Here is a 25,106-nt window from a genome sequence, read left to right as displayed (position 1 = left end):
CTTGACTGTCTCCGGTAAAGGGATCCCAGTTATTAATTGGTGATGCCTTTCTGCTCTGCAGACTGAAACATATTTCCTTGGGATTTTTTTAAATTCAAAATAAGCTTAAAATTAATTTGTAGACTGAGCGTTAGGAAGCACAGGTCGAAAAGTGGATTTCTCATTCCGTAAGTGAATGGCATATATGCAGTTTTTAGCCTCTTGGCTTTCAGTTCAATAAAATCTTTGGTGTGGCTTCCTTTGCTGAGGAGATGGGTTATCAGCTCATCCCGCAGCACCAGGGTGCCGTCAGCCTTCCTCGCTGCTTACAAAGGGCGCTCGTGGCCCTCCCTGGTTAGTGCTGGTCCAACTCAGCAGTAATTTCACTAACCTCAGTTACTCTTCTCCTTGTTCCCATGCTTTTAACCAAGACAATGTATTTTTTTAGTCTCATCTCTTTTGTTTATTGACTTGAGCTCAGTTGTTTTACTGCCGTCAGTGTCACCAACATAAATATGTAGCTTATGAAGCCTGGTAAAACGTTCACTGCATAGCTGGAAGCTCTGGTGTGCTGCTTGGGAAGGATGTCCTTGGTGATTTCCTAATAGGATGGGGAAAGGCTTCTAACACAGAAGAGGGGAATGCGTGGTAAAGGTCAAACAACGAGAGCACTTGCTGTCGGTAAGCTGCACAGCATGGTTCTGGATTATTTAAGTAGGGAACTCAGAGCTGTGTCAGAAGGATAAAGGAGGAAGATGTGTTTCTGTCTCTTGGTGAGACATGCTCCTACGTAGTAGCCAGCACAGACTGACTGCCTTTTTATGAGATGTATTCGTTTTGGAGAAGCAACTTCCAAAAGAATTCTCTAAAGCAAACAAGCCATCAATGTAAGCAGTTATGAATGACATGTGTGATTAGACCTAACTTAGCCACATTTCATCTAGCCATACCTGTGAGATTTCCAAGAGGTGATGTTGAAAGAATAACTCATTTTAGTAAAGGTCTGAATTTTGCAATAAGATACCTGGATGCTTACCCAGTTCACTGACTCACTCTGGTGTTTGGGGACACAATCTGTGTGGAGCATGATGTGTTATGTAAAGACTGAACCATGAATTTGGGGTGGACGTGTTGCAGGTGCAGACTGGTCAGCGTGGATTGATGGGTTCTATGCGTCTGCCACTGTAGAATAATCAAAAGTAGGAAATAAACAAATTTTCTTTTTCTGCTCAGTTCTAAGGAGAAAGAAAAGGAGCCTTTCAAAAACACCTCAGAGGTACTTGTAACCTTTTACCAACCTGCATGCATTAATCCTTAGTGTTTCTGTACAGCTGGTTAATGTTACCAGCAGAATAAGCAACGGTGTAGGAAGACCAATGCCCTGATTCAGAAGGGTGTTAGGGTCATTAGGTCCATGCTGGCTGGTGCACATAACCCATAGGGCCCCTTACATCTGGGAATATAGGTCTTGGGAGTTTGAGTTCTGTGTCTTAACAGGGTACGTGTCACTGTCCCATTTATTGTCAGCCATAGTCCTGATAAAGTGCCTTCTCGTATTTGGCACCAGAACAAAACACATGAGAGAGACATAGCTCATCTCAGGCATCCTGCAGAAGAACTGGTATCACATTCATTAAGTCACGGCAGCTTTCAATCATGAGGAAGCACACCTGTCAGCTCTCCTTTGCTGTTGTATCTTAATCATAGCACAGTGCTGCCTGTGATTTTCAGTCAGAACTGGAGATCTGCTGTACTTGTTGCATTGCACATTGTACCAACTCATCGCCCTGTGCTAAGCGCCCTACACTCTGAGCAGACAGAGTGAAGGAAATAATGCTGCCCCACGTCACAGGTGGGGATTTGAGGCTTGGAAGGAAAGAGAGTGAGTGTTGATGCAAAGGGAGCTCATGACAGTGAAAGAAGTTGGATTTGGACATTCTGGAGCAATAGATGTAGCACGGTGCATGCACGTGTTGGCAGGGGAAGCACGATATAGGCTGTGTGATTCTTCAGTAAGCTGGGTTTAGGTACGGGTCTGAGCTAGTTAACGCCCTTTTCTTTTTTCCTGGCTTAAATTTCACCTGCATCAGTTCTGTGAGCTGGGCTGCTACATGGACAAGACACAATTGACAAGGAGGAGACTGAACTGCTGCTTGTAGCATTGAAGTGCACATGAAACTACAGCACGCAACTCTGTCCAAAGTTTAGGGTTGCTATATGTTTTTTTTTTCCTTTGATTTACTTTGTGTCTTAGGTACTGACGCACCCATCCTTGATGGAATCGGGCACCTGGTGCCAATGAGATTCACTGACATTTTCGCTGACAATGAGGATCACCCAGCTAATCCTGTTAGCAAGGAGCAGGGATGCATGGAGAAATGTTAGCTTTCTGCCCAGGCGGTACCCCTGGCCATCTCACACGTTCTGGAGCTACGTGCCACCTCCTTCCATTCCCTACGTGATAATTTACAAGAACTCGGCGGTGGAAAAATCTCTAAATTTGAAGGAGTAACAATTTTTGAAATGATTCCCTGAAGCTCAGTAGCTTCACTTCACTTCACAAACAAACAAACCTCTTATAAATACCTACAGGAAAAACAACCAAAACCCTTAATTACAAAAGATGACTCTGTGCTTTCAGAAGCTTTGCCTTGTTTTCCTGTCAGGCCTCATTTCCACCAAGGGATCTCTTTCCTAAAGCCAGCAGGACTGCAGTGATGGAGGAGGAGGTAAATGCATGTGACAAAGGACGAGAAGGGGCAGAGCCCTGCCTTGACATTGACATAGATAATGGACTTATTGAGCAGTTAGTGTAAAAGTTGTCTGTTTTCTCGAGAGAGATGTCGCCTGGCATTCTGGTTGCAGTAACAATAATTATCCTTGGACAACATTTATACTTGCTATTTTCACCAGTTCAGTTAATGCTCCTAGTTCCTTTTGGCACTATTTGCAGCAGCCTAGAAGAGGTGTTTAAGAAAAAAAAAATCTAGCTACGTTGAGGTGCGTGTTGTCTGGTCACCTTGGTGGAGATCATTGTCAGGTGGGGGTTTTCAAGACATTGCTATTTATAACAAGAAAATCAATTCGGACGCACATATGCTCATGTAGCATTGCCAGAGCTTAACCTTCTCTCTGGCCTCTGTTAGGAGTACTCAAATATTTTAGCCAGCAGTAGACATGGAAGTCTGGTGTTCCTAGTGTGAGCAAAACAGATTTTTTGCTATGAAACTTGCATGCTTTACATCCAGTATGTACAAAAGGGCAGATATAAATGTTTGATGTTCTGCATTATGCCGTTCGTTAAGGCGTAGTGTTGTATACTAGTAATTACACATGTTAATAATAGAGGAGAACTGGATTCTGACTTTGGGTGCCCTCATTAGGAGGGGACAGCGTATAAGTGGTCCTGGGAGGCTTTATTAATTGGAGAAAACTTGTTTTGTAGCATCTTCCTGGCCTTCTTCACCTTCTTCCTTTTTCACCAGGAGGGAGTAATTTCCTACTGCTTATGCAAACACCAGATGAGATGCTGCTAGCGTAGGTCAGCACCGCTGCTCAGTGAGAGAAGCAACTGTGGCTCAGCTTCGGTGGTTCAGGGCCAGCCTTTCCCCACCTTTTGCCCCCTTCAGCCCCACTGCGCTTCTGCATTCCTGAATTCATTGCAGGAAGGCTGCAGGGAGGTGTGCTCCCACACAAAGCTGTGCATCCTGTGATGCTTCATCAGAGGCTTCCCTGCAAGACCTAATATTCACAATCAGGGCTGTTTGGAAACATCATGTCATATGGCAGGTACAGACCACTTTCTTCAGGAGCCATGCGTGTGCACCTGTAATTCAACACAGAGACATTAAGTGTGGTTATCCTGCCCCTGGAGCCCTTTTCATGTCAGGAAACTCAAATAACTCTCTGGATCTTCAGAAAGATCCACCACAGGCCCTCTGGAACTAAGTTTCCTGTGCATACAGCTAATTATTTTGAGATTGAAGCAGCACCTTTGAAGCATGTCCATGAAATACATAATTAAAGTATTTTGTGTTCGATCATACTGTTAGACAGCTAATTGAAAATCACATTGTGTCTACATAATGAGACAAGTAATGTATGCATTTGTGCACTGCAGAAATGACTTGTCCCATAGTCTTTTCCCCTTTAATTGCTGCGATGGCAACTGGCAGAAGAGGACCACGTGCTGGGCTGTCCTTGATCAGCAAATCTAGCAGACAGAGGTACTGTTAGGGACTCCAGTGAGCTCAAATAAAAGAAGCCCTGGAGGACGGGACTGCTGCTTCCAACAGTTCCTGTGCAGATGCTGAAGTAGCTCAGAACATGCTGGGTTTCCTGCTAAGAAGTCAGTGGCTAGCATGGCATCTGCCTGGGCCTCATTAATGAGCAGATCATGTGTATTTATGGCGAGGAGTTGCTGGAGTGGTTTTGGCATGTGGCTGCCTGCAGGACCCTTTGCGATGCCCAGCTGCTGGTGCCGCAGCGGAGCGTCCCTGCAGAGCAGGCGGTGTTTCCCCAAGTGCAGGTCTGGGGCTTGCCAAGCTCCAAATAGCATCCGCACGTCTTGCAAGCAGTGGGTTGCCCTCGGTTGGTCTCATGGGGATCTGGTGACTCAAGAAGCATTAATGGCAAGGAGCGCATCCCTTTTTTAGCCCCTGGTGTGGTTTTATTCCTTCAGTATTTCTCTTGCTCCCAGTGGCTGGGAAGTGCTGTGCTATGTTAATCGTTGTCATGCCATGAACATGTTTGTGTCTAATTCTTGGAAGGTAAGGACACAGGAAGGATTCCTTTGGCACATTCTCCACCATATGTTGTGCATTTGTAGAGGACAGGTGTACCCTGATCCATGAAGCAATTGGTTTGCCTATCTTTCTTGCTGCAGTGTATAAATACAGGGAGAGGCGAAATTTATTGTATTATGCTGTATAGGTGTTTGCAAGAGCGAAGGTTCCTGGGGAAGAATATTAATCTAAGAGTAAACATATTTGAGGAGACTTCCAGGCTGGCCCTTCCCTCTGTAATACACTGGTGGCAAAAGCCAGAAAGGAGGACTCTGGGAGCTCACCTCCACCTAAGAAGACTCTGAGCTGGAGCAGGGTTTAACTACAGTTGATCTCACAGCCTCATTTTTATGTTGATGACTTGCTCTTGTCAAAGCAAGAACAGCTTCCCAGCTTACTGGGTCATTCATTTGGCCACAGAATTGTCTGGAACAAGCTAGTGACCATATATATACTCCCGTACATGTGCTGTGCATGAAACATACTCAGTAATTTTTCTCAACCTGCAGTCACATAACTAGTCATGGCTTTCCTCAGCAGCCCTTGTACTTTCTGACTTGGAAAAAGATGTCATAGTGCATTAGTGCCAGGGAGACAAAGACGTGTAAGCAAGTCTGCTGATGCTGCTTTTTCCTTTTGAAATCCTGCAACACATCCAGGGGTTTAAGACGCATTTTCTCAGGGGGTTCCCCTGCCCTGAGTTCCCTGCTGTTTACCTTTTGCGGTTACAATTTTCTGATTACAATGGCACAGTTTTGGGAAAGGTTTTAAGCGCTTCGACCGCCTTCAAACCTTGTGTTGCGCAATTATTTTCTGCTGCTGCTGGCGCCTGACAAAGATCTGGTTTCGAAACAAAGGCATAGAGGCAAATGAGGCAGCAGACCTTGCAGGAGATAGAATATTGTCTGTGTGATTAAAGCTCTTTTATTAGGCTGTGGTCTGTAATGGGAGAGAAAAAGCATGATCTCCGCTGATCTGCATTTTAAACGCTGTTGAGGATTAGCAGAGGGGCAGCAGATGCACCTATTGAGCTGTAAAGGACGGGATTCAAAGCCGTATCGTGCAGATGGGAGATTATTGTCCTGCGTTTCCCTGCGTGTGCCAGCAGTACTCCCGCGGCACGGCACGTCTCGTCTCACCACCGTCACCCCACGCAGCGCTGAGCCCACCCCACCCCGGCGTGGAGCTGAGCGGATTCTCGGCCGCCCTGCACAAGCCGAAACCGAGCCGTGGCAGCCATTCTGCTGCCACCCACGGGATCCTGCCCTGGGTACCCGATGGATCGCAGTCTGCCTTCCCCGCCCTGACACAGGCAGCTTATCCCTTCCCATCGGAACAGCTCGCTGTAACCACGCTGCCTGTCGCTGTGCCACGGGCAGCCCTTTTCCTGGGGCACAGCGAGGAAAGTGGCGGGGAGGGGCAGAAAGATTTTCCTTTGCTGCTTTTTCTGTTCTTCTGTCATCACTTCCAGGAATCAGCATCCCTTTGCCTAGCTGAAATATACCTTTGTAGTTTCTTTGCCATTGTTGTTTTCATTTAGTGGATCATAAATTTGAAAGCTCTTCCCCCACATGTATGCATTTGTGTATCACACAGCAAGGACCCCACTTTCACTCTCGGCTTTTCTGCTGTAGCTCTGGAACGGATCTGGTGACACAGATGGAATTATTCTCCTTTTATCCTGCTCTGGTAGAGTTGGGGATTGTCTGAAATTTAATAGAAATGCTGGTGTGCTGGACAATTTGCCCTTTTTTTCCTTTTTTTTCCCTTTCAGTTTTTACCTGCTCACGCCAACTTAAAAGGTGATTGTGGTATGTCCTTGGTTCTCAGCTCTGCCACAGGGTTTCACTGTGACCCTCCGCAAGTTACTCACTTTCTGTGTGCCTCAAGCCTTTATGTTCAAGCAGAGAAATGGTGTATGATTATACATCACGCACCCTTTGGCGGCTTTAACTATTTGGATCATAACCGTCTACCCCAAGGCAGGGGTAGCACCTGTGCTGTGGGTGCGTGACGGTTATCAGAGCAGACTTCTGGTTTGAGGTTGAGTCTTCCAGTACGAGCAGCAGTAAGAATTCCACAGGGCTCTCATTCGTGTTAATTCTGTTACATATTTTCTCTTTAAAAACTGTCCTGAAATATGTTTAGGAGGGTTGACAGTTATTAGGGAAAACAATTATTTTCTGCAGCATCCCATTCTTGTGATAAACGTGTCACAACATTAGGCTTCCCCTGTGGCAGCCTGGATATCACCTCATGCTTTGAAACCAGCTTATATGGGAGCAAGAGAGAGGAGGTGAGAGTGCAAATTCGCATTTAAGTGTAAATACGAACCTCTGTGCTCCTTGGTTAGTGTTGGTTCTACCTTGTATACCTCAGTAGCTCCACCACTTCCTAGACACCTGTATTTGTCCTAAAGGTAACTAAGCTGAATTTAGATTTCCCCATCACACCCCTACTTCCCCAGCTTGAAGAGCCGAGTCCCCACATTCGGCAGCAGCTCAGGACCAAGTCCTTGAACCACAAGGCAGGGCTCCGGGTGCCAGGAGGGGAGTGCAGACGTGGCGAGGATGCAGCGGAGGCTCGGCTGCAGCAGAGAGCTCTTGTGTGGGGAGGTTCTGACCTGGGGCTGCTCTCCTGGCTGGGAAGAGGAGGATTAGCGGAAGAGCAGAGTTGATGAATTGAAATCATTTATATTTAAATCAAGGTGATTTAAGTAGCAGCTTTTTAGTGTTGTTTAAATCAGCAAGGACAAAAGCTTGATTTCGTTTACGGATTCCATTTTTATTTGTCATTTAGTAGGTTTTATCTCTTTCCATAATGAAAGGTTAATTTTCAAGTTGGTGGCTGTCCAGGTATGTTGATTTGCAAAGGAAAAAAAACATCTTTACGCAAAATTCAGTATTCTTTTTCTGTGGTTAGAAAGACATCCTCTACCAGTGTCCATTCATTGAAACCATAATGTAGTTAATGTGCAATGATTTGCATTCTTTTCTAAAAGATTTTTTTCATTACAGATCGACTGCCATTTTCTACTCGCTGTAGATGGACACATTCTTTATTGGTTAATTTGCATGACCATCTCTTTGGATTGGAAATTCAAGTGGCATCAAAGTGATACAAAAAGCTTAACAGCCATTGTTTATTATCCAACCGTGATGGTCCCATTTTGGAATAAACATAAAAGGAAAGAAAACAGAAAACTGCTTGATTTAAACAGTTATGCCGGCGTGTCAGGTACCTGTAGCCAGACACCTTGCATCCAGGGTTATTTAAGTTCTTTATTTTAGGCATCTTCATGTAGTTGTTAGTAGGATTTACAGCTGATGGTGTGGGCAGAGGGAATCCTTCTTCATTTTTGACAGTTTAAGCACACAGGACACAGACGTGCCTTAATTCCCTTTAATGTGACCAGAGGAGAGCACCTCTTGCTCTTTCTCAGCTCTGCTGTACTCAGCTGTGACCGTGCTCAGCCTTCGCTTAGACGAACGCTGCGTGAGAAGCGAGACTGTGCTTCTGCCACCTGGAGCCTGCTGGGGCTTCTGTCCCGGGGAAAGGGAAGGGGTCTGGTGCTGAGGACTCCACAAGTCGTGTACCTGCAAGTATAGATGGTCCCTCGGGAAATTTAGGACATGGCCTCCTGCAGCTGAAGTCTGGGGGGTTAAATCTGCTCCACGCTCTACCGTTGTTAAGGTTCAAGTTATGTTACAGATGTGCTTTCAGGCCTGCATTTCTCCTGTCTGTAGCCAGTCATCTACCTCAAAAGGACGTGTTGTGGACCCGGGGTGGGTCTCAGGAAGCAGATCCTGTGTTTATGGCTGTGCAGTCACACCATTTTGTGACGTACCCAAGTCACTCCAGCTAGCAGTGCTTCCCATCCCCTGCTTTTCTGTCCAGCTGACCCACGGGCAGTGTTTTGCAGCGGAGTTCCCAGCATCAGACTTCCCAGCTCTGTTTGGGGACCAATGCTTTCCTTCGTTTGTCCTTTGCTAGAGTTCTCAATTCTCTTTTAAAAGTCTTTTTCAGTCCTTTCCATGTTGTGTTTCTTTTTTAATTATTCCCATAATAAGATTTGGACTACAACCTCTAGCCTTTAGTATCTGGAGCACAGAGGGTCACAGAGAAATAATGTTCCTGCCGGATGCCTGCCCTGCCAGATGAATGCTGTACAACCGATGATGATTCCCTTGCTCAGGGAGAGACTCTCACATCCCCTACCCTATGCAACTTGCCATAGCCTTGAGGTGCGAGTGGCTTGACCCTCAGTACAAGTGAGGAATAGCGTGGCACTTCCTACTCATTTAGGAGGCTCATAACATAAAGCCGAAGTGTGTAATGTTCCTAAGCGCCAGACAGTATTTTCTGTGTTCTTTGCAGGCAGGATCCCTTAAGGCCATTGTTTTTGCAGAAAGTGATCCATGATTTGTCTAATGCCATTATTGCCAGTAGTACACTATTGTCTCGGTGTGTTTATCCCCTGTGTACGTCGGGACGCTGAACAGGCACAGCAATCTCAATTATTTGTGAGCCGCCTCCTCTTCTGAGCGTGAGCGACTCTGAGTCAACAGCGAGCTCCTCTGCGGCTCGTGTTTGAGCCTGAGCTGTGCCGTGCAGCCTCCTCGGAGGGGCTGGCAGGGCTGCGGCTCGTCTCTGGCAGTAGGATTTGGAGGATCCCAAGGAAGTCGGTGGCCTCACAGCAGTGTGCTTGTGGGGAGAACCAGGTCCTTGTCTGGGAGTGTCATTCCTGAGGGATGGGGTTTTTAGCTTTCCCTAGACTTCGTAGCTTGTATGGAGAAGGTGCTTACTGGTCTTTTGCTTGTTTCTATCTGCTTATCCAGGTTTACAGCTTGTCCTTCTGCTTAAGCTGATTTTTTGGATTGAATCTTCTTGAGTCTTCTGACACCTCGTGCTGGTTCTGTGGGGCCATGAAATACAAATAGCAACAGAATAGAAAGCAATTGGGGAAAAACCATGGGGATGAGATTCTCTGTTGACATCTGGATAAGCTCATTCACTCTTTATCCATCTTTATTGTAGCTTTGGCCTTGAACTAGTGTTTGTGGGGAGTGAAATTTCGGGATGGTTTGCTGATACCAAGAAATTACCAGTCTGAGTAAAGGCAGAACCCATTCCTGTGTCAGGAAGTGGAACAGTAACAAGCCCTGTAGATTTGAGAACAACAATCCCTGCAGATTTGTTTTGCCTTAGTGGTGGTAGTGTAACACGGTAACAATTGAGAACAGCTGCTTCTGGCATAGCTGTGAACTCTTCTACAGCCAGGCCTTCCAGCTTTCCTCATTCTCTGCAGCAGCACCATTAGAGGAAGCAAGGTCTGCATGGCTGTAGTTTGCTGATGAACAAACTCATCTGCAGATTGCTTCAACAGGTGAGTCTGTACAGATTTCGTTGTTCAGCATCCCCTCCAGTGAATTCTTCCAGAAGAGAGAAATTCACCGTGGGATCTCCCACCAACCCAGGGAAGGGTTGTTGCATAGAAATCCGGAAACAGGAGCATGACACAAAAATGTGTTTTGGCAGCGCAGTTCTCATGCTACTGTCCTCTTATAATCGATGGCTCCTGCCTGAGATGGAAATTGCACTGTATTTCAGGACATACTTAGCCACAGCTGCTCTGGTACAAACATCCAAGTGATGAAGCTGTGTATCAGAAGGTGGGTTGGGGTGTGCATGTTTGTGTTTATCCAGCCACCTTTCTTTTGAAAGGAAATTAAATTCACTTTATTTTCTTTCTTCTTTGTGGAGGCACAGCTGAGCTTTCTCTCTAGAATTACATTGTTTCTCAAAAACCTTACCTTAAATTAACGAGGAGCTTGGGCCTTTTCTGTGCAGGTGCATTGAATATGACCCCCCGCTTTCCTCTCTCGGTGAGGAACAGAGCAAACTGGTTGTAGTGAAGTTTGTACTACATGTGCAGGCAGCTCCTGTTCTTCTCGGTGCAGAAGTCGATAAATGCTTTCAGCTCCATGCTGTGACCTGAGCCATTAGTCTCACATTAAAGAAAATACTTCTGAAAATTGGGGGTTTTATACGCTTGTTTCTGTTCATTAAAATGATAATAGTCTAATTATTCTGACCTTTAATTCCTTTTGCTTTGACTTTCCTTTTCTTAAGCCAGAAGTCAGTTTTCAAGTGGTCTTTCTTCTCATTGTCCTAAGCCAGAGGCTTGGGGTTTCTTTCTCATATTCAGTATAATTACAAAAATGTTATATGCTAGATTTCCTCTACCTTCAACAGAGAAACATCTTAGGAAGTGGGAAAAGCAGTCCATCACAATTGTCATGAGCTCTCTGCCCTCACAGTTTTATTCAGTGTGATGCACGCACTCCACTACAGAGGGCAGAAACCTCTTAAACCATTTGCTCAAACTGGGACTGTGTAAGCCCATGTGTAGCACTGTAGGAGTCACATTAAAAACCAGAATCTTATGAGGGAGATTTCTTCTGAACCCTCTTGGAAGGTCTCGGTATCATTTTGAAAAAGGCATCCACACACAGAGCAGGGAAGGTGAGGTGTCCCCACTGTGCTCTTACCCAAAGCTGGGCCTGACTCACCTCTTGTACGTGATAATGGGGTAGTGTGTGGTGGGATGATTCCCCTGAAAATAAATGAAATGACATCAGTGTAAAAGTCTCACTGGCTCAAAGTCTTCCCAAGGCAATGATACCCCTTCCAGCTCCTTTGGAGGCTGTTGGCAGAGTAAGGAAGAAAGCCCCAAACTGGAGAGGGAAATCCAGGGGAGCTCTGCTTGGAAATCCAAGATCAGCCCCTACTTCTGCTGGGTGCAGAGCAAGTTGTCTTTGGGAAAAAATGTCGCTGTAAAACCGTCTAGAGGGTTCAAGAGCTGTCCTGTCTAGTTCTACCCTGGCTGCATGCGAGCCCTGTCCCACTGCCTTCAAGAAGCCCTTTGGGAATTTGGGGCAGTGGGAGGTGCTGCATGCGCACAGGACCTGCGTTAGGCGCCCTGGTCATGGCACGGGTGCAGGCAGAGCTAAGCCCCATCACTTCTCGAGGCACTGGTGAAGCACAGTGTGCTGGCAGTCAGCGCACAGCTCCGTAGGAACCCGTCAGGGGGCGATTAAGGGATGTCAGAGGGCAGGGTAAGCTGTGGCAGTAGATGAAGTGTTCTGCAGTGAGCCTCATCTTGTGAAGAGCACGACCTCTGTCTTCTGTAGAAAGGCTTTCCTTGCTTGCCCCTCTTTTTAATGAAGTTCTTAATATTCACAGAGCCTGGCTGAAACAGGCCCGGCTGCTCGGAAGGTTGGAAGGCCGTCAGGAGGAGGCAGGCAGAGTTAGGATGGAAGGGTGGTGAGGAGAAGGAGATGGGAGAAATGAGCATGGAAAATGGGATTAATATCAGCTAAAAGCACATGTGAGCAACTGTTTTGCCCTCTCTCTCCTCCTGTCTTTCCTTCCTCACCTCCTCTTGCCCTGCTCACAGTGTTCCCTCATTATTAGTGCATCATTCCTGCTCAGTGGATCACTGGATACCGTGGCTCATTACCCAGACGTTACCTAATTATAGTGACATGTTTCCTAAAGGATATCTTAGGCAGGATAGACAGAGCTCTGCTGGCTTCCTGCTGTACCTGAAAAAGGCTGGGTTTGGTCATCCCCTGACAAACGAGTAACGAGGTCTGAAGGGGGGTGTGCAGCTCTGCGTAGGGGTGGGGATGCCACCCCAAGGCTTCCACACTCCCAGGAAGCTGAGGTCTGTACCTCGCCGGCGGCAGCAAAGCTTAGTCTCTCGGGTGGGTTTGTATGGGAACAAAGCCTTGAGCAGAAACAGAAGCTTAGTCCACTGGACATCACAAGCTGCTGAGAGCTCCCGGAGGACTTGAGGAGTTTGTTGGGGTTTGGCTGTTGAGTAGCAGCGTTTTACAAAAGCAGCATGGCTGTGCCCACCCAGCTTTGTATCCTGCTCCCCTGGGGAGCCTCTTCAGTCACGTGGGTGTGCGTGGCAAGATGGGAAAGATGGTGTGTCAGAGGGACTCAACAGCCACGTTCTTCACTATATTCAGCGGGCACAAAGAATTTCTGAGAAGTATCGATTTATGAAATATTGTAAGAAAGAGACCAAGATAAAAATCAATAGAGGTGATGTTGGTTCTGTGTGTTTTGATCCTGCTGAGCTCGGAGGATGATCCTACCATAATCTCTGAGGCATACAGTGTAAAACCGGCTCCTGGTGAGCTGCTGTTTATCTGTGTATGTGTCTGTGTCTCTTGTTCTCTAGTATCAGGCATGTGGATCCAGTCACATCTGAGCTGATGCGTTGCTCTCGCCCATCTCCGAGCGCAGGCGCGCGTCCCTTGGGCTGCCTGGGCCACACACGTTTGGCAGTGCTCGCAGCTCAGGAGAATCAACCTGGGCTGCAGCAGTTCAGTGCACAGCTTCCCTGGGCTCCGAGCTGAGGCGTGTGAATCCCAGCACTGATGAACATCTCCTTCCACACTCCCGCTGAGCGTTTGAACTCTGGCTTCAGTCCTACTGTAATTACAGTTTATTCAATTTAGAAATGGTTATTGCATGAGCCCTCAGAACAGCCTTTTAGCACTAGAATCTCTCTGTAGAACAGCTCATGGTCAAATTATTTCATTACCAGTGTGGGTAGCTCCATCCTCATCCTTTTAGATTTGTAGACAACCCTATACCTCCTTTCCCCACATGCAATTATAAATTGATACTGTGTAATTTGTGTGTCACTTGATATAAGACTGTTTATTTTAAAGTCAGTAATTAGAGATAACAATTGCTATAGAAAAATAAACATCTGCTCAACGAGAAGACTTGAGCAATTAAGGGCAATTATTGGTTTCCATAAGTAGGATGCTCGGTAACAAAGTTCTTTCCAGTGCAGCCAAGACGAGCATAAGATGCATATTGTAGGAAACCAGAAAAACAGTGTGCTAGAAAACTTGGGACGTAAAATGGAAGCTATTACTAAGAAATAATCTAGAGCTTTCTTTCCAGATTATATTTAAAATGCAATTTTCTTGGGTGTAATATGTAAAACTTGCATAGCATTTTAAACCCCATCCCACCCCTTTTCCAATGTTCTTTGTAAGGATTAATCAGTTAATCCTTCTACAGTCCTTGCAAGGTAAGTAAGTGTCATTATCCTTATTTTACGGCTATGGAAATCATGTTGCTGTGGGCCACATTTTAATCCGTCTTCCACTGTTGTAGATCTAAAGCAACTTCAGTGCAGTCAGCAGAGTTAGGCACTGTGACTGAACTGATTTAACCCTACTTGAAACTAGAGTATTTGAGAAGATAGCTGTTGAGAATAAGGAGCAAGAATATTACTTCAATATTAGTATGCTTTACTTGAATTATTTTAATGCTTTTGTTTGCTTTAAGGATTGATTCTCTAAACTGGCATCCTTGAAGGTCTGCAGATCTTGCAAATATCAGTGCGTGTAGTTTTCAGGTATCTCATACCTGTAAATAATTCTCAGATTTATAACAGATTTATAGCCTCCAATTTGTGGGGATAAATCACATTACTTGTGTTAAAAATTATATGTACAAAGCTCACATGCAGCAACTGTGTGTGCATACTGAGCTGTTTAAAAAACAGTGTCCTTGGGTTCGTTCAGACTAAGATTTTTGTTCCTCCTTTAATTCAAATAGTTTGTTACCATACTAGTCTGAGTGCTGATGTAAACCACAAATGCTTGTGTCCTGCAGTGCCTAGATTAACATTTGTTGGGTATTCAGTGACTTGAATTAATTGGCAATTAGCTAGCTCACGTTAGGAGTAGTGCTTCTCTCTAGACATACCATTCATTGCTCATCCAGCCAAAAGAGATACTACAGGCCAGACCAGGGCTTTCCCCTTTCCTTTTTTTAAGGAGAAGTTTTTTGACGCTGTGCTTTGTCATAAAATGAACAAGCAATGGGAGACATGCAGAGGATCTTCTGAAATCAGGGACTGATTTCCCTATGGCAGAAATTTACTGGCACTTCCAGACAGGGCTTTGGGTTGGTTTAATTTCAAATGAAAATGAAAGGCCTCCACGTGCCTCTGGAAAAGCACGTTTATTAAATGTAGCAAATGTAAGTAATAATTTATTCCACTTGTTGAAGTAGCTATGGGCCTTATGGTTAAAAAAGTGTTACTTGTGTTTAACATTTCTAAAAGACTGTGGGAGCATTATTTGTTGACACGGAGCATACCACAAGCTTCCCTGTGCTCTTCTTCCTTGTAAGCCGTCTTTCCCTTGTGCCATCTGGAGTTCCTGTTGCTCGTTGGTTAAACCTGTGACTTTTAATTATAAATGAAAGGCCAGCGTTAGCTTACACATCCCCTTGCTTTTCAGTGTGTTCATTTTTCCTTCTTAAGTCCCCAGCCTGAAATTACGGAGCTGTTTGGGTGCAGTTCAGTGGCTAAGATCAAAAGCGGCCCCGTGTTCGCAGCTGGTAAGAAGTGGCAGCCCGTTTGAGAGCCCCGGGGTGTCAGTGCCCAGAGCTGCCGGTGGCTGCAGAGCTGCAGTCTGCCAGCAGGAGCGAGTGCCTGGCAGCTACCCGGGGCGCTGGGGAAGCAGCCGTTTACAAGCGCTCCATTCCCCCCATTTCTCAGATTTCTTGCCAGGACAGACCAGAGTTGGCTTTTACAGTCGTGAAGATTACTCGCCTGCATTTGGGGGTTAATCACGTCTGAAGCAGACATGTTCAAACTCTGTTTGTTGCCTCGGTAGCCTTGCCTTGAGCCAAGCCAAGGCGAAATGCCCTCTTAGCGGCAGCCGTGGTTCTTCTCCTTTGGGGACCACACAGGAACTTCTGCCGGGCCAAACATACAGATAAGCTCTACAAGTAAGCACCTAATGTATTGACACACTGGTGCTGGGGGTTTGCTGTAGACCTGAGGTGCTCGTTAACAGCAGCCACGGGAGAACTGGAAGACCCCCAGCCCCTACCAGGGCCCTACAAACAGCACCTTGGCCTCTTGTTTCTGAGCATGTGTTCTGCTATTTCCATTTCAGGAATAGCTCAGCAGTTTACTCACGTGGTTGCTTCTTATTCTCTCTAAGGATCTGTCATTGTACTGATATATAATACATCGTGAATGTTTTATGTTCTGTATGCCAGTAAAGAGCTGTGCTGACCATCAGGAGCTCACAGGAGTCAGATGCCTGTAAGTCATCTCTGAGTTGTAACTCCATAGGCTGGTATTGCCAGGACCAAAGCTGAAGTCCAGAATACAAGTCCTTCCTTGCCCCAGCTCACTTTGGATTTTCTCCTAGTACTAGTAGGACATTCTCCTATAGGTGGGCTTCTGTCAGGGTTTTATTTTGCTAGGGTGGCATGCAGATGTCAAAGGCAAGGGGGAGGCAGGGAGGCACAGCAGAGCAACAGGTTTTATTTTTATCCGAAAATTGCATTCACTGAATTTACTGCTGTGAAAAGTGCTGTCTTGGGCTGTTCAGAAGGTTGTCTCAGAGTTATCTCCACAAAACAGATAACGGTGACAGTGTATTTTTTTCTCAATTTTTAATGTATGTATTAAGAAAAGAGGAAAAATGCATTAGATCTGACAGGCGTTTTCTCATTTTGTTCTCTGGTACACTGGTGTAAATCAGAAATGACTTCCTGAGGTTGGTGGAATTAATTCAATATAAAATCATTCTGATACTGTGTGATTTTGTGAGGTGTGTAAAGCCTTCTAATTGTTGATTTATGTCATTATCAGAGTAAACAGAATGGTTTAATCTTTATTTCTCAGTTTCTGTGGTAGGTGAGTAGCTGAAAGGATGCTGTGAAGATTGCCTGTGCGATATGATGGTGTCCCCGGAGTTGGTGGTGTGGCTTCAGTGACTCAATGCCAAGGTGCTGCAGTGAGGACAAAGGAAAAAGTAGTTTACAGATCAGCCAGGTGCAGTGGGACAGATGTCTTGACTTGGGAGAAACAACATTTAAAATCAAGTCTTGAAATGTGAGGTTCCATTTTCTTTGGGGGAAGAGAAAGTAGCTGTTTGCCACCTTTACTGGCCTCTTAAAATAATGAGTCTGCCGCATGTTACAGTGCAGCACCATGTCACATATCCTGGGAGTCTGCATGTAAATGCCTGAGCTAGAACTTCTTCAAAGCTTTGGCAATGTAAGGGGAGGGAGTTCAGAGCGATGCAAAGAGCGTGACGCAGAGCTGTGATTTGTGTTGGAAGCTAGAAGAAAGTAGTAGGCACGGGTTGAAGCCGTGTGCTTACACCGAAGATGTGCCAGGCAGGCACTGTCCAAACACAGAGCAAAGCCAAAGAGAAGCAGAAGCAGGGCTGCAGAGGCTGGGAATGGTGAACCCAGAGCCCATGGTGCTACAGGTAATAAAATAAATGTACTGAGTGGACAAAACTCAGGCGTAAGAGTGAGGATTTGCTGGACATCACAGCATCTTCCCCCAGCTGTGCTCCCCTGCTGCTCAAGGCAGAGGCCAGCCCATTGCCACACAGTTTCAGATGGAGCTGTCACCATGCTGCGTTCTTAATTTTTGTGACTTGGTTGTGTCATGGCTGAAAGTGAGGGTGTCAGCACTTAACCAGATGAGACTGAAGGATTACGTGACTGGAAATATCCAGAAAACTTGAGCGCACCGTAAAAGAGAGATGACTGGAAGTGAGTTGGGAGGTTATTTCTCGGCATAATAACCCGTGCTTAATTGTTCAGCACCTGTCATTAACCGTGCAGTAAAAAGATGAACAAATATCTGCAGGAGATTGCTGGAGCCCCTGATGAAACTCCAGTTCACTTCTCTGGGGACAGCTTTGAAGTAAGGCAGTGGTCTATGTGTTTCATCCCTCGAAGAGAAAGTATAAAGTCCTGTGGTCGTCATTTCTCTGGCCTGCAGATCTGTTGTGCTCACTTTGCAGATAAAGCAACGCTTTTGGCTTTGGCGTTTGGGACAGGGAATGAGGTCAGGATCTTAAAAGGCACCCAATCCAGGAGCTGCAGGCTGAGCTGGACTTTTTCTTACTGCACAGTATCACTGCTAAGAAATGCTCTGAGAAGCCCTGCAGGTCTTAGTGCCACCAGGGAGGTGCCATTTCTTCCTCAGGTTATAAATGAGTTAAGCCAAATGCCAGCTTGGCACAGTGCGTGTGGAGCGGGACGGAGTCCAGCCTGCTAGGTGGTGTGCTGCGTGCGCACATTTGACGGGAGTAAAAGCTGAAGCAAACAGATCTCACTTGAATAGGCCAGCAAAGTAAAATTTTTCAGGGCAGAAATTTTGTTAATGGAGATAGAGTGGAGAGCTCGGGAGACTATGTTTAACTCACTCATGGGAGATCTCTTGATGTACTTTAATGCGAGTCAGCAGATTCAGATCAAAATTCTGCAGACGGTAATACTTTATGTTACTTACCTCTTTCTTTTAATTCTTGGAGTTTTATTCCACATTTTTTGATAGCTCAGACATCCTGATCCTAATGGGAATACTGGTATCCTTTTGCAAATAAAACCGTTTAGCTGCACTCTTGTGTGAGAATGTAGATATTGACAAGGATATAGTAAATAGTAACAAATAAGAAGAACTTGGTATTGTATCCACACATACTGATGGTCCTCCATTCCTCTGTCGTGTTCATCATGGTGTTAACCTTATACAGCAGGGTAAATCTGAAATAGGAGGAGAAAACTCGATTAAGTACCTGATTAAGATTTTATTATGAACCTGAAAGTTTTGGAAGGGGCTGGAAGAAATGTAGTGACCATGTCTACACTGCAGCCATTTGACCAACCAGTTCAGTAGATTTCTGAGCTTTCAGTGATGCCAGGTGTTGGCAAAGCCCCCAGCCTAGTGCAGTTAAATTGGCAAAAGTTTACTTCTTACTGGTAGAACGGCATTTCAGCAACAATCCAGTTTTGATGGGAGCAATTGCAGCGGCGTTAAGGATGCTGGCAGCTTCACTGCCAAGTGGTTGCAGTGTGGGCTGCAGGGTCTTCATTACTCACAAGATTTCATCTGGCAGGAGGAGGGACTAATGGAAATTTGTTTGCATATAAATTGCCAACTGCTGGGTAACGTACAGAAAAAAAGTACTGCTGGGTAACGTACACAAAAATCTCAACAGTCGATAGCTTTAACTGATTGTTTCTTTCTGTTGTGCTGTTTCTCCTGCAGGGCTTGTGAAGTTGGGGGTTCACTGTGTCACATGTCAGAAGGTCGCGATAAAAATTGTCAACAGAGAGAAGCTCAGCGAGTCGGTGCTAATGAAGGTAATTTTCTAATGGGAGATTAAAAAAAAAAAAACTAAGTTCTTGGCATTGTTTTCTGTTCCATGCAAAATTAATATCTTTAATTACGTTTAACAAACATCCCTGTCAGTACTAGGATTATGCAGAGCATAATAACAATAATTCAGTTATGGGGGAGGCAAGGGCAGCTGAAATTAAACGGGAGCACTCCTGTGCTTTGAGAACAAAATTAATGGTCAGCTGCAGAGTTGTTACTTCTCTGCTGGGGCAGCTGTGTGTTGGGCATCGTGAGTTTCACCGCTAGAGCAGGGCAGAGTGGTTGCAGTGTGTTGCAGACAGAGGGGTTCACATGTCAGTGGGAAGAGATTTAAATGAGGTTGGTAAATCTCTTGTTTGTATACTCCTACTGCTCGCTCTTCTGCATGGGTTCGTTATGATCTGATGTGCTGGCATCCACGATTGTTTTTAAGCTGGCATAATTCTGTTAACAAACCACAAAGCTGTGACATTGGAAGCGACCAAAGAGTCTGTCCCAATGACAGTAGTGTTCAGAAGAGCTTAATTCATTATCTAATCTTGTGATATACATCTCCTTACACAAATGTCATTGACTGATCTTGGAAACCTAAAAAGAAATAATAAAAAAAAAACTACTTGCATAAAAGTTTATTCATGCGATTTGGTGACATGAGAGGGTAAATTCAGCTTGTGGGGTGGAGCAGAACTGCACTGCAATCAACAGAATTCTATCAAGCTGTCACCTCCAAAAACCACTAATGGATCTGCAGACATCATAGAGGTAACTTCCCTGTGAGCACATGTAGCATATATCTTTACACTGCCATTTCTTGTATGTATGTGTCTCTGCCTGCTGTTTTCAAGCACAAGTAAGTATGGTGACCTTAAGGAGCAAAAAGAAAAAGGAGATAAAAGGAAGATGCAAACAGTGAATGCTAGGTGTACAATGTAAGTTTATTTGTTCAAAGAATGATTCTGAAAGTTGATACTCAACTGTAATGTGCTCAGACTTATCCTTGTGGAATTTCATTGAAGTATTCCATCTCCTGCAGCACTGTGGGTTCAAACAGTGTTCTAGTAGAGACCAGAAATTAGAAAGTGAAATAAATAAGAAAACTGCAACCTTAAAGGGAGATTCACCAGATGAGTGGAACACAATGAAAATGAAAAAAATGTGTAAATGGTAACATCTGAATGAGACTCTAAAAACTTTGAATATTTTCCAGAGGAGCACAGTAGGAATATTTTTAAAAAACATGAGCATTATGTTAGCTGAGAGACACTCTGGCTGGTATCTGTATCAAAGATTTTATTTACCTCATTGATTTTCAGAGTAGGAGGCAAATCACAGAGCATAGCAAAGTGAGCTCTGCTTTCGTTTTGTTGCATTACCTCAGTTGTAGTATGAAATCTGAGTAATGAGGTGATGGCTAGGTCCTTGTTTGCACAGCCGCATGCTGAAGAGTGCCATGTTTTCTGTAAGCCTGTACAACATCCTTCTCAGGAGGAAACCATGCATTGTGTCGTGATCCTCATTTTCAGATCATTCACGGTGAGATTTTCTCTTTCAAGGATTCTGTTCTCCATACTCAGGAGGCTGGAACAGCAGATGGGATTGAAGTGGTTAGCCCAGATCTTGCATAAACTCGGTAACCAGATGTCTTTCCAGGAATGCCCTGTGTCTGATGGTCAGAGACAGGGCTTTAACTTCTAAGTGAATTCGGAATTGAACTGTGCTGTTAGCCAGCTCAATCCAGCTTGGCAGCTGGGGAAAAAATGCTTCAGCTTTCGGCAGTCCCAGTGTGACCATTGCGAGGCAGAGCTGACAGCCTGCTGCAAGGAGTCAGCAGCCGCAGGGGAGCAGCCACCAGGGAAGCCAAGCTGTGGTGGTGTGGTGGCATTCCTGCTTCGCAGATCTTCCTGCTTGCTTATCAGCTCCAGTGACTCTTTGCCAGTGGGCTGTGCAGAACAGGCCCTGGAGCCGCGTCAAGACCACAGCTACTCTTCCAAGCCAGGCCCAGATTGATGGGTTTTGCTTTAATCCATCCTTGGACAGAAAAACTGGATCTGACAAATCCGCGCACCTGCCGCATGGAGCTGTAAAACCACAGTGCTGTGGCCATTTATCCTAGAGCATAAGGAAGAAGTCTGCTCAGAGTCCTTTCAACATCTAAAATGACAGGCACGAGCACATGCAGCAGGCTGCTTTCTCCTGCCATCGTTATGCTATTTTGACTTGCTACTTACAGCCTTCATTTCTCCAGCGTTTTTGCAGTGAGCATTTCTTTTATTCTGTGCAGTCAGGGAACTGTCCCTTCTTTCTGCAGCTGCTCTTCATCTGAGCTGTGCAAAATTGAGAGGCATTTGGTAAAGTGCTTTCTAATCATAACGTAGTAGTATCAATATTTCTGGAGAGAAGAATTTGGAGTTGAAGCAGCTGGTCTCAATTAACAGAACTGCTGCTATGGAGATGATACACGGGCGGGCACACTGCAGCGCAGGCTGCACTAAATGCATCATCCAAGCTCCCGCTGCCCTGCCGGAGGACGGGGCTGCTCGGCGTGCCTGCGAGCTTTCCGCTTTGTGGCGCCCTGCCTTGCTAACCGCAGGCTGGGGAGCCGTGTTCTCTCGCCAGCCCCAGCTGGAGCCTTCTTGGGAGCACCGTTTGGGGGCAAAGCTACAAATTTCACAGCTGAGAACCGAAGTCCTGGTTTTGTTCTCGCTCCCGCTTTCACGCAGCTGGTAAATGCTTTGGCCGGGTGTCTTCAGCGGCGCGTTCTTCGCCCTGCTGGGCTGGAGGCCTGCCTCCCGAGGGACCTTCAGCTTGCTCCAGCACGAACCCAGAGAAGGGCCTCAGAAGTGAGTGGATTAGAGGGAGCGTGTGGAGATTGAGTAGGGTTCATTAATTTCACTGAATTACTTCTGGATCACTGCTTGAGGAGAGAAGGAAATTAGGCCCAGAATACGTGAGCTAAATGTGGCCATAAAGCAGTAAGTGTTCCTGAACGTGCAGCCTCACTGTTGATGGTTGCATTTTCAGTACCAGCGTGAGCGTTTGGAGGTTATAACTTCAGAATTTAAGACTGAAAGCAAATCTTTCCTTTGATGTGGCAAAAGCTTGCTTGGAAATCTGGAGGAGTCTTGTAAGATGTCCTCGGAGGAGTACTTCCACCTCACCAATTCCTCACCAGAATAAGCTAAAAGAAACGCCTCCTCTTTTGGTGATCTGCCTGATGAAATACTCTTTGGAAAGGCAACGGTAGCGGAAGCAATGGGAGCATAAAGGGTGAAGAGCGAGAAGGGGACAGCTGGCCTTAGCCTAATTATTTGCACACGCAGACATCCTGAGAAAGACGCAGATGTCCCAGGCTTGATGACTGGAGCCCGGAGCTCCATATGTGTGCTTTGTGTGTGCGTGCCTTTTGTTCATTCTCACCGAATCCTCCGCGCTGGCCTTGAAGCAAGGCAGGTATTTCCAGGCTGGGGGATGGAAAGCGACCTGCTCCCTTCTGCGCCTCTCCTGTGGGGCTGGTTTGAACAACGGGTGGTGAGTCTGAGAGGTGTTGTAGTGCCCTGTGCTGCTGATGAGCTCTGCTTCCAGAAATTCTTAGGCAGGGAGGATCATGCAGCCATCAGCATCGGAGACCCCTTAGTGCCTGGAAGAGTTGAATGGAGGGACAGGTAGCAGGATGGCTCGGCAGCTTCTTGGAGCAGCCAGGATAACTTAGGAGAGCCCATGTGTAAATAGGCACGGCTGTGCACAGCCTTTTTCTCATAATGTGCTTTTTCACAAGCTTCTATTTGTATAGCTAGTTGTTTCTTTACTAACTCATCTGACTTTCCTTCCTTCCTTCTCCATTTTCTTTCAGTTATTGTTGCCTCCTTTTTAATCCCTTTCATTACTCTGTTCTCTCAGGTTCAGTGTTTTTTTTTTTGTTTTTTTTTTTACTTTCTCTTTTCTCCTTTTGCTGTGGGAAGCCGTGCATTAGCTGCCACTGTTTTGTTACTAAAACTGCTGGGATGCAACCCGGTGGAGGTGTCCGTTCTTCAAGGAAAATGTTTTAAAAGAGGGCACAGTTCAGGAAAGATGTGAGGGAATAACTAAACAATCAGAGCTCATGCTTTATGAGACACTCGGAGGATTCAATCTACCTAGTTAATCAATGAGAAGGTTAAGAGAGAACTTAACCACGGCCTGTAAATACTGATAAGGATGATAGGCATTTGATAATAGAAGATACTGCAGTCCTGGGGGCAGAAAGCTTATTGGAAACTAATAGTAGGAAGCTGTAGGTAGACAGATTAAAAGTAGAAATGCTCAGCCTACTTGAGCACTGGATGAAATTTATGTTATAAATACACATGCTCACCCTTGCTTTGATTCATCTTCAACCTGAAGAATTACCCCACATTTGTCTGCTTTCAGCGCTGGAAGAGCAGAGATGAGGAGTGTGCGCGTGTCTGTGTGCATGTTTGACTCTGTGTAGGTGGTGACCAAGCTGCAGGAATGACTGACGCTCATCAAGGAGCAGGAGCACACAAACGCAGCCTCCCCCCTGCCTCTCTGGCCCTGGTTCGTATGCCAGTAGCAACCCATTTAGCACAGCACAGCTTCACGTGTGAGAGCCTGTCTTCTAGTTCAAAGAGACAAAAAAGCACCTTGCAATCTGAAAACCACAGGCAAATAAAAGGGGCCTGTTTTCTCTGGCTTCCTTCTGCTATAGGGAGTTTGGGACTAGGGATCTGTTACTGAATGTATAATGCAGGGTGTTTTGTTTTAAATGGGAGCTGGTGGGGAGCACTGACAGCCTGTTCACTTGTCATCTGTTTGAGTAGTTAAAGAAGTTGAATAATTGTATTTTCCTTCAGAGAAGAATCATTCTCCGCCTCCGCTTTCCACCACACCCACAAAGAGCACAGTTTGAGGTATTCTTCAGGAAGGAAATTAAACAGGAATCACAAGCACATGATGTACCTGTCACAGGAACAAACTTGTCAAGTGTGCGCGGTGCCTTTTGCTTTCTAAAGTTAGTGTGATCCACTGAGGCATTTGGGCGAGCTATAAAAATATTTGGTCCTATTTTTTTCACCCTACTTTTAATTCCACAGACTTTTATTGTGACTGTCTGGCTCAAATCTCTGTTTTACCAGACAAGTTCTACCACAGCCCCATGCGTGCAAACACACAGACACAGGCAGTCTAACATCCTTGTGTGCTGCCTTGGTCATGCAGCGATAATGTCCTTCCGAAGCCCCAGCTAGATCTAGCTGAAACCAAGGAATGTTTTTGCCATTGATTTTAGTTGATCATAACCATCATGCATGGGTAGAAAAATAACGGCTCTCAGAGGTGAGATGTGTAGATGTGCTTGGCCATCCAGTCCTTATCCACCTGTGAAGCTGCTGTCAGTAATCAGCCTCTGAAAACCCTTTGTGTTCAACTCTCTAACTGGTACCACTGTAATTGCACTGTATTTGTATATGTCTATATGTATGCTTGTCATTCCAGGATAGGTTTGGGTTTTTAGAAACTGCTATATCCTGTTTTCACAACTCTGTCATGCCAGTGTTTGCTCAGTGTCAGTGCAAAAGTTTGTCAACAGTTCAGAAGGAGGAAGATGCTGGCATCTCGGTGCTGCAGCACAGCATGCGCTGGTTTCATTGAGGACCAAGGGTAACTCAGCACGTGTGGTTTAGGTTGGTCTGTGTTTTATTTTCTGCCTTAAACTCTTTTTGTGGGGTGCAGATGGAAAGACTCCATTTCACATTGGCTTGTATTTCACATTCCAGAATCTTGTCCGGAAACCTTTCAATTCTTTTTTCTTTTCTCCTGGAAAGAACCAAAATTACATCAGAAGAGCTCCAGCAGTAATGGGACATCAGTCCTCAAGTAGATTGAGACCCGAATTGGCTCAGATGTTTGACTTTGCATCTGTCATCTAGAATAATAAGCACCATAAACATCAATACACTGATCCATCCCACTTACGGGATACAGTCCATCCCTGTTTATAGCAGGCAAGCCATCTCAGCAAAGACTTGATTCAAAGTTTAACTTAAGATTTTGCTGATACAGCTGTGTGGTCCCTCATGCATCAGGATTTCTTAGCCCCGTAT

General features: G+C 45.5%; 1 protein-coding gene across 9 annotated transcripts in view; it reads left to right on the top strand.

Moving 5' to 3' along the window:
* The window catches only part of BRSK2 (BR serine/threonine kinase 2), a 324,182-nt gene that overhangs the window by 151,084 nt on the left and 147,992 nt on the right, over window positions 1-25,106 (top strand). For all 9 annotated transcript variants that reach the window (XM_082760889.1, XM_082760892.1, XM_082760891.1 and 6 more), the window contains exon 6: window positions 18,898-18,992. In XM_082760889.1, the coding sequence (XP_082617015.1) occupies window positions 18,898-18,992 (95 nt within the window). The remainder of the gene's footprint in view (window positions 1-18,897; window positions 18,993-25,106) is intronic.

Source organism: Aythya marila, assembly GCF_965140915.1.
Source record: "Aythya marila genome assembly, chromosome: 5".
In the NCBI taxonomy this organism is placed as follows: domain Eukaryota; kingdom Metazoa; phylum Chordata; class Aves; order Anseriformes; family Anatidae; genus Aythya; species Aythya marila.
The sequence above is the reverse complement of the archived record's forward strand: the minus strand, read 5'-3'. Positions and strand labels throughout refer to the sequence as shown.